Genomic DNA, 13,290 nt, shown 5'->3' with positions numbered 1-13,290 from the left:
GTACATATAAAAGGGAATTTGTAGTGATCTCTGCATTGTCCCAGTAGTGTACATACACATACAGTAGGCTACACATGTTGTGAGCTGGGACTGCATGCAGAATCACAGAACCACTCAAAGACATTTAAGACATTTGAAGGCATAGTAGGCAATGTAACTTTGCCCTGTGTTTACATAACAAAACAATAAATACTTTTTTTTTTTTTTTTTTTTTTACCAATCATTCATTTCCCTCGATACCAGCAGTTATCAGCCACTGGAGTGGTGAGGTGGTGTTTACCTGCGGAAACACCATGTCCTGTCGCTGGTGTTTTCCAGTGGTGGAAAAGGTACTCAAATGTTTTACTTAAGTAAAAGTATCAATACTGCAATGTAGAAGTACTCCATTACAAGTAAAAGTCCAGAATTCAAAATGTAGTTGAGTAAAAGTACAAAAGTATTGGCATCAAAATGTACTTAGAGTACCAAAAGTAAAAGTACTAAAATGTTTGAAAATAGCAGATCTACAAGCTTACAACGCGTCGCGAAGCGACGCGTTGTAAGCTTGTAGATCGGCTATTTTTAAATAGCCTATGTATAAAATAGGGCTGAAGTGGTTAATGTATGTTTCATAATATCATCATGTATATCTTAAAAGTAACTAGTAACTAAAGTTTTCAAATAGTAAAAGTGCAATATCTGCCTCTGAGATGTAGTGGAGTAGAAGTAAAAGTATAGACAATTGGAAATACTCCAGTAAAGTTAAAGTACCTCAAAACTGCACTTAAGTACAGTACTTGAGTAAATGTACATAGTAACTTTACACCACTGGTGTTTTCACAGTTTGTTCGGGTAGACAGGGACGTGTTCGGGCAACCAAAACAAACAGTGAAAACACTAGTGCTGGTATGGAGGGAATTATATATCGTTTTGTTATGTAAAGATGTAGAAAATATGTGGATACATTTTTTTTTCTAATGAAAGAATTGATTAATGTTTAGTTGTTGCTAATGTACAGTTTTAAACAAGCCTTTGAATGAATACACTTAAAGCTGCAATCAGTAACTTTTGTGTACGACCCCGGATTCGAACCCAGATAAAAGACTGCCCATTCAACAGGGGATCGAGACATTGCGCCTATGAGCTTCAGGCAGTATTACTTGTCAACCAATAGATGTCCTAACTAACCGATACCAGGGTCTAAATTTCGCAAACAAAAGAGTAGGGAGACCACTCTACAGATTTGTTAAAATAACAGTTCCGGATTGCAGCTTTAACCTGGCAATAAAATGTTGTAAATATAATTGCACAATGTATGAAATACAGCCCAGCACCAAAAAGGGGACACATTAAAACAGATATAGTACACAGTAGAATCCTCAGTGTTAATTTCACACTTTGGCAAGATGGACCCGTACGGGGTAAATTTTACAGTCAAAGTTGAATTAATATACAGCATATTGTCGCTGTCGGGTGGAAACCTCATACTGTATGTCCAAAACTGTTACTTTTCAGGAACCAAAAGTAGCAGATCTACAAGCTCAAAACGCGTCAGTTCGCGCAGTGTTTCGAGCTTGTGGATCTGCTACTTTTGATGCTTTTGTGTGACACTGTAGAATGATTAAGTAGGACATTAATTTACTAAGAAATAACACAAAACAGAATATGGAGATAAGCACGATGTTAAGCACTCATGTTCCCCAGGTTCTATGTTCCCCGCTCACCTAAACCTAACCCTAAACCTACACCTAAACCTACCTAACCCTAACCCTAACCCTAACCCTAACCTAAGGTAAGTGGGGAACATAGAACCTGGGGAACATAGAGAGGACCCCCTATACTGGGACTAAAAATGAGAATTCCATTAGAAAACCTCTAAATGTAGTGCTATGTATGGCCACCAGAGAGTGCACTATCACTGTTTTGTACAGCCCAATAATTGATGTATACAGCATCAACCAGGTTGTCAGAATATTTGCAGTAGCCATTTTAAACAATGCTAAACATCCCTAGATTTCTTTTTTTTTCTTTCCTTTTTTTGTGCGAGTATTCCTTCTTTCAAATATTGATTTAAAAATGTATGGACAATATACATTACTGACATGATTGATGCTACAGAAACATTTTGTCATTTTCTTCACTGCTTCACAAAAAAGCGAAACACCCTTGTAAATAAACTGTAACTGCCGTTTACATGTGGAGTTGCTGTTACAGTACCTGGCCAGTGGCCACAGTCTTATTTTAATCTGAATGTCATGGGGGTAAAATTGTTATGCAAAATCACAAAGCTGCAATCTGTTGTATTAAATTAATAATTTGCTTAATATCATGGAGTAATTAATTATTTTTGTCCCTCCATATTATATGCTAATTGCACTTTTCAAGAACAAGCAGTTGGGCATAATAGTGTGTGTGTGTGTGTGTGTGTGTGTGTGTGTGTGTGTGTGTGTGTGTGTGTGTGTGTGTGTGTGTGTGTGTGTGTGTGTGTGTGTGTGTGTGTGTGTGTGTGTGTGTGTGTGTGTGTGTGTGTGTTCTGTATAGGCTATGCTTGTACTTCAATCCTCATCAAGTGTCCTGGCTGTCCTCATATGAAAATGATAGGGACATGATAGGAACATTGTGGGAACAACCCTCCTTTTTCAAAGTGTGGGATTAATTTGGAGCTTAGACAATTATGAAGTTCAAAAGGTTATACTGTTATGTGTATATGATATGGATACATAGTCTGCTCTACACTGTAGACCAGAGGTGGAAAGTAACTAATACATTTACTCAAGTACTGCACTTTTTTTTAGGTATTGTTTTACTTTACTTGAGTAATTCCAATTTTCAGTACTTTTACTCAAGTACATTTTTAATTCCGGACTTTTACTTGTAACAGAGTAGCCTATTTCTACATTGCAGTATTGATACTTTTACTTAAGTAAAACATGTGACGTACTTTTTCCACCACTGACAGCAGAAGACTCTGCAATGCTGTCGCATACAGGATTGATGAAGATCCTCACATGCAGAAACCAGTACGCGTGCGTGCCTGCGCACGCGCGTGTGTGTCAGAGAGAGAGAGAGAGAGAGAGAGAGAGAGAGAGAGAGAGGGGGGGAGAGGGAGAGAGAGAGAAGAGAGAGAGAGAGAGAGAGAGAGAGAGAGAGAGAGAGAGAGAGAGAGAGAGAGAGAGAGAGAGACTGGGTGTGGGCGGGAGGTCAGAAGAGCTTGGCCGCTTGACGCTCAAGCTGTGCCTTTCATTCCGTTTGGAGAGGGCGAGGTATGGGGTGACATTTTACGCACCACCACAGGCAGTTATGGACATTGATTTAATTGACTATGACATTGAGCTTTGTTTAACACCATAGCAAATAGACCTACATATATATATATAAAAAGTTCTCTTCAACTTTTCTTATTGTTACAATAGGGATCCGTTGATTAAAATGTGGACAATACCCAAGCCGAGATATAATAGACGTGGTTTGGGCACCGATCATCAGGCTGAGGATGAGATCGCTGTGAACATCGGCGGGGTGAGAGTGGTGCTTTTCGGGGACGTTCTGAGCCGCTACCCGGAGAGCAGACTGGCGGAGCTGGCGAGCATCAGCTCGACTCAAAACTACGACGTTATCAACATCTCCTCCCTCTGTGACGACTTTGACCCGGGCCGGCGAGAGTTCTACTTTGACCGAGACCCCGACGCTTTTAAATGCATCATTGACGTTTACTACTTTGGTGAGATCCACATCAGAAACGGCATTTGTCCCATTTGTTTCATGAAGGAGATGGAGTTTTGGAAAATAGACCAGAGCGTTCTGGACGAATGCTGCAAAAGTTATTTGAGCGAGAAGGAAGAGGAGCTGCAGGAGATCGCCTGCAAGGTGAAGCAGATCCTGGAGGATCTGGAGGTTCCCCTGTGCGTCACGCGCTGGCAACGGTGTCGGAGGTTCCTCCACCAGGTGATGGAGAAGCCCGAGTCCTCGGTGCTGGCGCGCGTCGTCGCCATCCTGTCGTTCGCCTTCGTTCTCGTCTCCTCGTTGGCGATGTGCATCGGCACGATCCCCGAACTCCAGGTGATTTTCGTTTCATTTTATTTTCCATGTAGGCTATTTATTATTTATTTCGAACATATTTCAAATATAAATGAGAAAAAGACAAAGGAAATCAAATGAAAAAAATTAAAATAATCATCCTTAAATTATATTCCATGTTCGAAAAAGGAGTAGGAAGAAGTTTTGTGAAAACGTATCAGGTCCTACTCCTACCCCTTTTTTGTGTATCTCAAATACCTCAAACGTGTAAGCAGATAAATATTTTGTCTTTCGGCCCCAGAGTGTTTACTCATATTGAGAAAATACTCCTCGGAGCACAGATAGCACCTAGCCAGGTCAGGTAGGTTATTGTGGCCTCCTGGTGGCGCTATAATAGGCCAATGTGAAAAGGGTGGCATTTCTTCCTCGGCCTTTCACGGCAGTCGAGTCGGATGCTGCGTTCATGATTTGAGGCATTTTGAGGCACACAACAAAACAGTTTTGCAAAAATTGGCCTGCTGGTGGCGCTATACAAGGCCAATGTGAAAAGGGTGGCATTTCTTCCTTGGCCTAGTGGCAATGTATGTGCAAAAGTTCTCGGCAATCGCACGTATTCATGATTTGAGGCATTTTGTTCAAAACAAGCCACTCATGCAAACTTTACATGGCAATCTAGCCAATCAGGATGGAATATGACAAATCGGACAGCTCTGTCTTGATCACATGACTATAGAGTCCTGTGTACCGATGTGCGTGAAATTTGGATAAAATCTGAAGGAGTAATATATATATATTTTTTAACATAAGTTGGCCTCCTGGTGGCGCTATAAAAGGCAGATAGGTGCAATTATAGGTAAAAACGTGAATCGGCCTGTTATAGTGCCACCATGAAGCTGATTTGAAAAAATTAAGTGGCATTTCTTCCTCAGCCTAGTAGGAATGCGCGTGCAAAGTTTCACGGAAATCCCACGCTGCGTTCATTATTTGAGGCATTTTCTTTCAAAACAGAGCACTTCTGCAAACTTTGGAAGCCTATCTTAGCCAATCAGGATGGAATATGAGAAATCTGAAATACCCGTTTAGTTTAATGACTATAGAGATGTAGAAATGTACCGATTTGCCTGATGTTTGGACAAAATCTGTAGGAGTTATATTATAAAATGTGTTTTGCAAAATTCGACCTCATGGTGGCACTATAACAGGCCGATCTGAAAAATTCGGGGCAGAGGTTCTGCTGTGGCATCCAGGGAGTGTGCGTGCACAGTTTCGCTGCGATCGGCTCAACGGTGCCGGTAGATTAGCTGCTCACGGAAACACAGACACACAGACACACTCACGGACGGACAGACAGGGTGCAAAACATAGTCTCTGCCACGCCTTCGGCCTGGCGGAGACAACAATCAAGCATACAATACAGTCGAAATGATGCTCCACATCTAAACCTACATCTGTTGTACCTAACTAGCTATTCTATCCTATATCTAGGTGATGGACTCAGAGGGGAAACTCGTGGAGCACCCGATGATGGAGGCCATCGAGACCACCTGCATGCTGTGGTTCACCATGGAGTACCTGCTGCGTCTCGCGTCCTCTCCGCACAAGCTGCGCTTCGTGCTCTCGTTCATGAACATCATAGACTTCATGGCCATCATGCCGTTCTACGTGGTCCTGAGCCTCACCTACCTCGGCAATGATGGAATGATGGAGCTGACCAATGTCCAGCAGGCAGTCCAAGCCCTCCGCATCTTGCGAATTGCGCGCATCTTCAAGCTGGCGCGCCACTCCTCCGGGCTGCAGACTCTGACATACGCGCTCAAGCAGAGCCTGAACGAGCTGGGGCTGCTGCTCTGCTACATGGGCGTCGGGATCTTCGTGTTCTCGGCGCTCGGCTACACCTTGGAGCAAGGCCACCCGGAGACCCTTTTCAAGAGCATCCCGCACTCTTTCTGGTGGGCCATCATCACCATGACCACGGTGGGCTACGGGGACATATATCCCAAGACCACGCTCGGCAAGTGCAACGCCGCCGTCAGCTTCCTGTGCGGCGTGATAGCCATCGCCTTGCCCATTCACCCCATCATCAACAATTTCGTGGTGGTCTACAACAAACAGAGGGCGCTCGATACGGCGGCGAAACACGAGGTGGAGCTGATGGAGCTGAAGTCCAGTGAGCCAAAGAAGGACTCAACCGAAGCGGACACTACTGTGGACACACCGGTGGATACTACGTCCACGTGTTTACCCCGCAGTGATACTTCTGCACCGCTTCTTACGCAGGCCAACTGAACATGCAGATGTTAAAATAACTACATGTGACTTGACAATGTCTCTTAACGACAGACTTTACGACACATGGATTACTCATTTCACATCCGATCATCAATATGTGTCATTGTATAGGCAGCTGTCACCCAATTAAAACCTTTGCATGCGCATGGAGATGTCTGCCTCATGTCTATGGCCTATATGGTTTCTTTTCAAAATATTGAGGTTTTCTAGTGACAAATATTCCCAAAGGGGGCAGACACAGTCACATCTCACATGACATCATTCAAAACAGAGATAAAAGGGTCATATTAATATACATATGCCTCATGTCTAATATTACATCTAAGCCTTCTACAATCAATAATTAAATGGGAAAACAAGAAAATAAATGCACTCCTTAACAATTAACTTGTTTTCTAATTTACGATTAAAGTGGAGAACTGTCGAGTGAACTGCATCTCCATCCAATATGTGATAAAACTTAAAGATGATGTGTGTTATATATGGTCAATATTTAATGGCCTGTACTGTCTGACTTCCTCATTGGTTCCCGCAATGATTATGTGTCAAGTAGACAAACTGATGGCCACGGGGCTAAAAATATACATTATGAAAGATGCTGTGAGGATAAACAAGAGGAAAAACAAACTTGCTATAATTGTGCTTTCTCAGAGAATAATAGGCTTCCTAAAATGTTTGTGTCAAATTGTCCACACAACCTCAAATTTAGCATACTGATAGGCCCACATGTAAATGAAGCTAAATGTGTGTGTGTGTGTGTGTGTGTGTGTGTGTGTGTGTGTGTGTGTGTGTGTGTGTGTGTGTGTGTGTGTGTGTGTGTGTGTGTGTCAGATCACTTCCATATTTTCAAGGCACCAGCCTGTATTCACAATCAAGACAGCACAAGGCATTCTACATGCCGTCCCATGCATCATTTTCTTTTAAAGTAGACTAGTTTAAACTAATTATTTTAACCTATAGAACTGGAAGTATAAGTCAGTGGTTCCCAAAGTGTGGTCTGGGGCCCCCAGGGGTCCTTAGCAAAATGTGTTAATATAGCATCAAAATAAGTTAAAGCACTTTAACCCCATTCAGTTATTTGAAAATAGCCGATCTACAAGCTCACAATCAATTGCGATACGACATGTTGTGAGCTTGTAGATCTGCTGTTTTTGAAAATCTTTGAAAGATTGCAGAATGATTTCGATTTCTTTAAACACAAATCTTCTCTTCTGGGGTTCCCTGGCAGACCCCCATCTTTTCAGATGGGGGTCCACGGCCAAATACAAAACGTAGTGGTCTTTGACACGAAGATGTTTGAGCTCACATGCCATAAGAAATACTTTAAATATTTCTCTTTAAAAGACCCCCAAATTGGTATTTAGCCACAACCCCCCATCTGAAAATGTTTTGTGCCAGAAGAGAAGATGTGTGTAAAAAGAAAAAAAGGAAAATTATTTAAAAAAATTAAAATACAGATATTTAAAAAATAGCAGATGTACAAGCTCGCAGCGCGGCACAAAGTGACGCGCTGTGAGCTTGTATATCTGCTACTTTTTAATAGCCAACGTATAAAATATGGATAAAGGGGTTAAAACGATTGTGATGCTGTATTAACACATTTTGCCGGGGCACCCCCTGGAACCATCTCAAGGACCCCTGGGGGTCCCCGGACCCCACTTTGAGAACCACTGCCATAAGTAGCCTAATGCTTTAAATATTTAGAAGTCCCCTCAGGGCCCCTTGGGAAAACAGGTGAACCAGCGCAAAGTGCAGCGCGTGTCGGATGAGCCGTGACAACAGACTTTCTCTGCATTTCCCAGGGGAGAGGGGGTGGGGCGGTCGGCAGAAGGGTTGGATTAGGCTGAATATATGACCAATCAATGATCCCTTTCATTACCTTTAAGAGCACTGTGCTGTGTTCAGCAAAGCTCTGGTAACTTTCAGTGTCATCATGGGGGAAAAAGAAAGCCACTGAAACAAAACTTCTCCCAAGAGCAGTGGTGGACATGCATTGCAAAGTACATTTACTCGAGTAATGCACTTAAGTAAAACATTTTGAGTATCTGTACTTGAGTATTTGTATTTTTGGATAGTTGTGACTTTCACTCCACTACGTCAAAAGACAAATGGGCTACTTTTTACTATTCATACTATTTCAAATGTCTAGAGTTCAGGCCGCTACGTGGCTGGCCAGTGCAATATTCTAGAGATCCATATATAAGCTCACAGTGCGACGTGTTGTGAGCTTGTAGATCTGCTATTTTCACTGCTATTGACATTTCAGTCAAGACAACTCATGAATGGAAAATATTTTTAATGAATTTATGAGCAATACATTTATTATGGCTTGGTGATGAATTGGATCTGTTTATAGGTTTTTGATTGATTGATTGATTGAATACTTTATTAACAGTTGCAAAAAAGGTACAGTGGTACCCAGGTGTAAGGATAGTTTGTTATCAGCGAGCCAGGTGCAGAATTTACCGAGCTCAGAGCTAATGGCTATTTCAACCTGCAATTTGTCCTTGCCCGAGACCAGGAGGGCAGAGTCATCCGCAAACAAGAACAAATTGCAGTCACTGCTGATGTCATGTTGTTCGCATATGTATATTAGGAACAGTAAAGGCCCTAGTATGCTTCCTTTGTTGAAGGGCACTCAGTTTTTCAAACACATCATCAGTTGTCACCATGGTGAGTTTAAAATCATCTGTGCGAGTTTGCAGACACCTAGTTTTTTGTAGAATGCTTGGATGTGCTTTACACCATAAAGCCCAGAATGAGAGGGCAGTATGCTAACCAGTGTTGTGGCTGTATATGGTTGAAAGTGGTTTTGATCGAGTGATGTACCTTATTCCTTAGCTTATTGCTCAGTTTTTTGAGTTCCTCAGAATAGGTTTTGAGATCCTCAGTGTAGCATTTGTCAAGCTCAGATTTACTTTTGCGAAGCTCAGATAAACTTTTGTCTCCGACTTTCCTAGCAATATGGATGTCCGTGTTCATCCATGGCTCTGAGCGGGCTTTAACCCTGATAGTTTTCATGGGTGCCAAACTATTTAATGCTATTAGGAATTTAGTGATGTCAGACTTAGAGTTAATTAGTTAGATCAGTCGGATAGTTCCATATATGGAGTACCAATATTCAGTGGGTAACTATGGCGACCTATCAAATACCCTATATAATGTGAAAGTGAGCGAAAGTCTTCGTTACAAGCATCAGAGCCATACTGGGGCATCATCATCAGTGTGTGTGTGCTGCTGGTTAGAAGTCTAACAAACCTTCATTAAACTCCTCTTCTCTGCTGGGAAACCCTCCAATCAACAAGAGATGTGTGGAATCTGGGCGTTGTTCGGCAGTGATGAGTGCCTGGCGGCGCAGTGCACCAGCGCCATGAAGATCGCCCACCGCGGCCCGGACGCCTTCCGCTTTGAGAACGTCAATGGCTTCACCAACTGCTGCTTCGGATTCCACCGGCTGGCCATCGTGGACCAGCTGTACGGCATGCAGCCCATGCGCATCAAGGAGTTCCCCTACCTCTGGCTCGTCTACAACGGGGAGATCTACAACCACCTGACGCTAAAGAAACAGTTTGAGTTTGACCACCAGACCAAGGTGGACGGGGAGGTGCTGCTCCACCTGTACGACCGCTTTGGCGTGCAGACGGCGTGTTCGCCTTCGTGCTGCTGGACACGGCCAACAGGAAGGTGTTCCTGGGACGAGACACGTACGGCGTGCGGCCGCTCTTCAAGCTGCTCACCGACGACGGCTTCCTGGCCGTCTCCTCTGAAGCCAAAGGTCTGACTGAGATCACCCACTCCATGTCCAGCCCCGCCCCCATCCTGCCCTTCATGCCCGGACACGTCGAGACTTTTAATCTGAAATCCACCGGGAAGGTGGAGCCTCTTCAGATGGACGAGTTCCACTGCTGCACCCAGGAGCCCAGCCACGCCCTCTACGACACCGTGGACAACCTGTCCTCAGGTTTTGATGAAGAAAAGGTGAAAAGGAACATCAGGTTGCTGTTTGAAAACGCCGTACGGAAACGCCTCATGGCCCACAGGAGAATCGGCTGTCTTCTCTCAGGTGGTCTGGACTCCAGTCTGGTTGCCGCTACGCTGGTCAAACTGGCCAAGGAGGACAAGCTGCCGTACCCCGTCCAGACCTTCGCCATCGGCTCAGAGGACAGCCCTGACATCCTGTCCGCTCGCAAGGTGGCGGCTCACATCGGCAGTGAACACCACAAGGTGAACTTCACAGCGGAGGAGGGGATCCGCGCCGTTGATGAGGTCATCTTCCACCTGGAGAGCTATGACATCACCACCATCCGAGCCTCTGTGGGAATGTACCTGGTGGCTAAATACATCCAGGAGAAGACAGACAGTGTGGTGATCTTCTCTGGAGAGGGCTCAGATGAGCTGACCCAGGGATACTTTCACAAGGCTCCCAGTCCTAAGACGGCAGCGGAGGACAGCGTTCGTCTCCTGAAGGAACTCTACCTGTTTGACAACCTGCGGGCAGACCGCACCACTGCAGCACACGGGTTGGAGTTGAGGGTTCCCTTCCTGGACCACAGGTTCACAGCGTACTACCTGTCCCTGCCAGAGGAGATGAGGATACCCAGGCATGGAGTGGAGAAGCACCTCCTGAGGGACTCCTTCAAAGGCCTGAACCTGATCCCTGAGGACATCCTGTGGAGGAGGAAGGAGGCCTTCAGTGACGGCATGATGTCTGTCAGGAAGTCCTGGTACACCGTGCTACAGGAGCACCTAGAGGCTGAGGTGAATGACTCCCAGCTGGAGAAGGCTCACAAGACGTTCCCTCACCTCCCCCCAACCACCAAGGAGGCTTACTACTTCAGGCAGGTGTTTGAGAAGTGCTTCCCCGGCCGCGCCAAGTGGATCTCACACTACTGGATGCCCCGCTGGATCGATGGAGCCACCGACCCCTCAGCCAGAACCCTGTCTATCTACACGCCCGACAAGGACCCGTAGATGATTCCACGGTTTGTCAGATGTAGTATAAACAGTTTTGGGCAATATTACTCAGGGGAGTAATATGTTACTTATTACATATTACTCCTTAAAAAAGTATTAATATTATATTACTTATTATCTGGAATCAAGAGTAATATATTATTGCCAGACCCAAGGGGTCGGGCTTACATGAGGCTTTGTACCTGTTTCGTCCATACATGGGCATGGTCACTTTGTCCGCCGGCCCCAGCCAAAAAAAGTCTATCCCCCTTTCGTCCATACATGGGCATAGACACAGGCTGACACGTCATGTGAAGTCCGGTGACGTAGTGCTCTGATCTTATAAAGTACTTATTCTGGGTCTGGTATTACATTATATTATATATTACTCCCCCCCTCACCTCCCACCCGCAAAAAAAATGAAAAAAAGAAGAGAAACAACAACACAATCTGTTCAGCCAGCTCCTTTTAGAACTTTTTAAATAATAATAATAATGAGTCACCAATCAGCCAAAAAAGTTATAAAATAAAGCAGTAATCTCTCTTGACCTTTTAAACTAAATGTTTTTCAAAAGGCAGCCAACTAAACCTGAGTAATATGTAACAAAAATATAGTAATATGGTATAATGTTACTGTTTTGGCAGAGTAATGCTTACACTACTCGTTACTGGGTAAAATAATGATATTACAGTAATATATTAAAAGTAGCTCATTACCGCCCAACACTGTGTATAAACCATGTTCATGTTCTTCAGGGACCTTTGCCTTTTAGCATCATTCACAGAAGATTGTATGAAAATAAGGAGTGAAAATGTCCTTGAACCCATAATTAAATTTTACTCTGATCTATCGCATTTCAATATTCCACACTGGGTACTTGGATACTTTTAGTGACATACTGATGGGTGAGACTTTTTATTTCCTGAATCTCTTCTTCTTGCTTTTAGACCGGTTGTTCTCAAACATCATCATGTCAAGGATCCCCATATTGATCCGTATTTGGCCACAGACCCCCATCTGAACATATTCCATGCAAAGGACTCCCATAAGAGAAGATTGGTTAACATTTGTCAGGATTTGTCAAAACATTTTATGCAAAAAAGCCGATCTACAAGCTCTGTGAGTGTTGTGAGATTAAATACACGTTGTGAGCTTGTAAAATAAGGCTTTAAATGTTTAAACTGTTCCTCATTTTGCTGCGGACCCCCTGGAACCCCCCTCAAGGACCCCCGGGAGTCCCCGGACCCCACTTTGAGAACCCGTGTTTTACAGAGTAACTACTCTAGTAAGCTAACTATTAAGCTATCTATGCAAGACATATTTCAGCTGGTTCCCTGCTATGTTTACACGTCAGCTATACAATATATTTACCTTATCATCTACTAATATAAGTTTATCATTTCCTTTCTGTTTGGACTGGACTCTGGTCAGTTGTCATTATGAAGTTAAAACTATAGCCTTACGCCTTATGGCTAGCAATCATTAATCATCATTTATTGATGTATTGCAAATGAACTGTATGTAATTGTATAAACATGAAAAATGTTTAGCAGTGTCAGAAAAAAAAAAAATTTGTTCTTGATAAAAAAATAATAATAATAAAAAATAAAAACATACTTTGTAAGTAAGCATTTTTAAGTGTTTTTGACTCAATTAGAAATTTGACAGAGCAACATTCACTTAAGTACAGTACTCAAGTACTGGGGTTGAGTACTTTGTCCACCACTTCCCAAGAGCAAACTGACGCGAATGGTTGTCCTTGTGCCGGAAGGAGATGCAGAGTCGTAAACAACAAATCTAAGGCACATCAAACAGACCGCCAAGAGCAGATGATGTCCAATTATCTTGGGAAGAAATAACGAATCGTCTCTGTCGGATGGAAACCTCATACACTGTATGTCCAAAACTGTTCGTTTTCAGGATTCAAGCTACAAAAAAATGCAGCGCTTCACGCTGTGTTTCGAGCTTGTAGATCTGCTACTTTTGATGCTTTTGTGTGACGCTGTAGTATGATCAATTGGGCGTTGATTTACGAAAAAACACAAGTCAAA

The 13,290-nt window shown here is 43.4% G+C and overlaps 2 protein-coding genes across 2 annotated transcripts; both read left to right on the top strand.

Annotated features, from left to right (window-relative positions):
- Positions 1–3,408: 3,408 nt before the first annotated feature.
- LOC308074804 (voltage-gated potassium channel regulatory subunit KCNF1-like) lies at positions 3,409–6,282 on the top strand (the record flags this gene model as incomplete). Its single annotated transcript, XM_080414303.1, has 2 exons — positions 3,409–4,038; positions 5,482–6,282. The coding sequence occupies 2 exons, from the start codon at positions 3,409–3,411 to the stop codon at positions 6,280–6,282; spliced, it is 1,431 nt and encodes a 476-aa protein (XP_080270429.1).
- Positions 6,283–9,503: 3,221 nt separating this feature from the next.
- Positions 9,504–11,256, top strand: LOC308074387 (asparagine synthetase [glutamine-hydrolyzing]-like; the record flags this gene model as incomplete). The annotated part of the gene is given in 2 exon segments (XM_080413825.1): positions 9,504–9,920; positions 9,923–11,256. Coding segments are annotated over 2 exon segments (1,662 nt in total). The 5' UTR covers positions 9,504–9,592.
- Positions 11,257–13,290: the final 2,034 nt, after the last annotated feature.

Source organism: Gymnoscopelus braueri (assembly GCF_963280865.1).
Source record: "Gymnoscopelus braueri genome assembly, chromosome: 19".
Lineage (NCBI taxonomy): Eukaryota > Metazoa > Chordata > Actinopteri > Myctophiformes > Myctophidae > Gymnoscopelus > Gymnoscopelus braueri.
The sequence above is the reverse complement of the archived record's forward strand: the minus strand, read 5'-3'. Positions and strand labels throughout refer to the sequence as shown.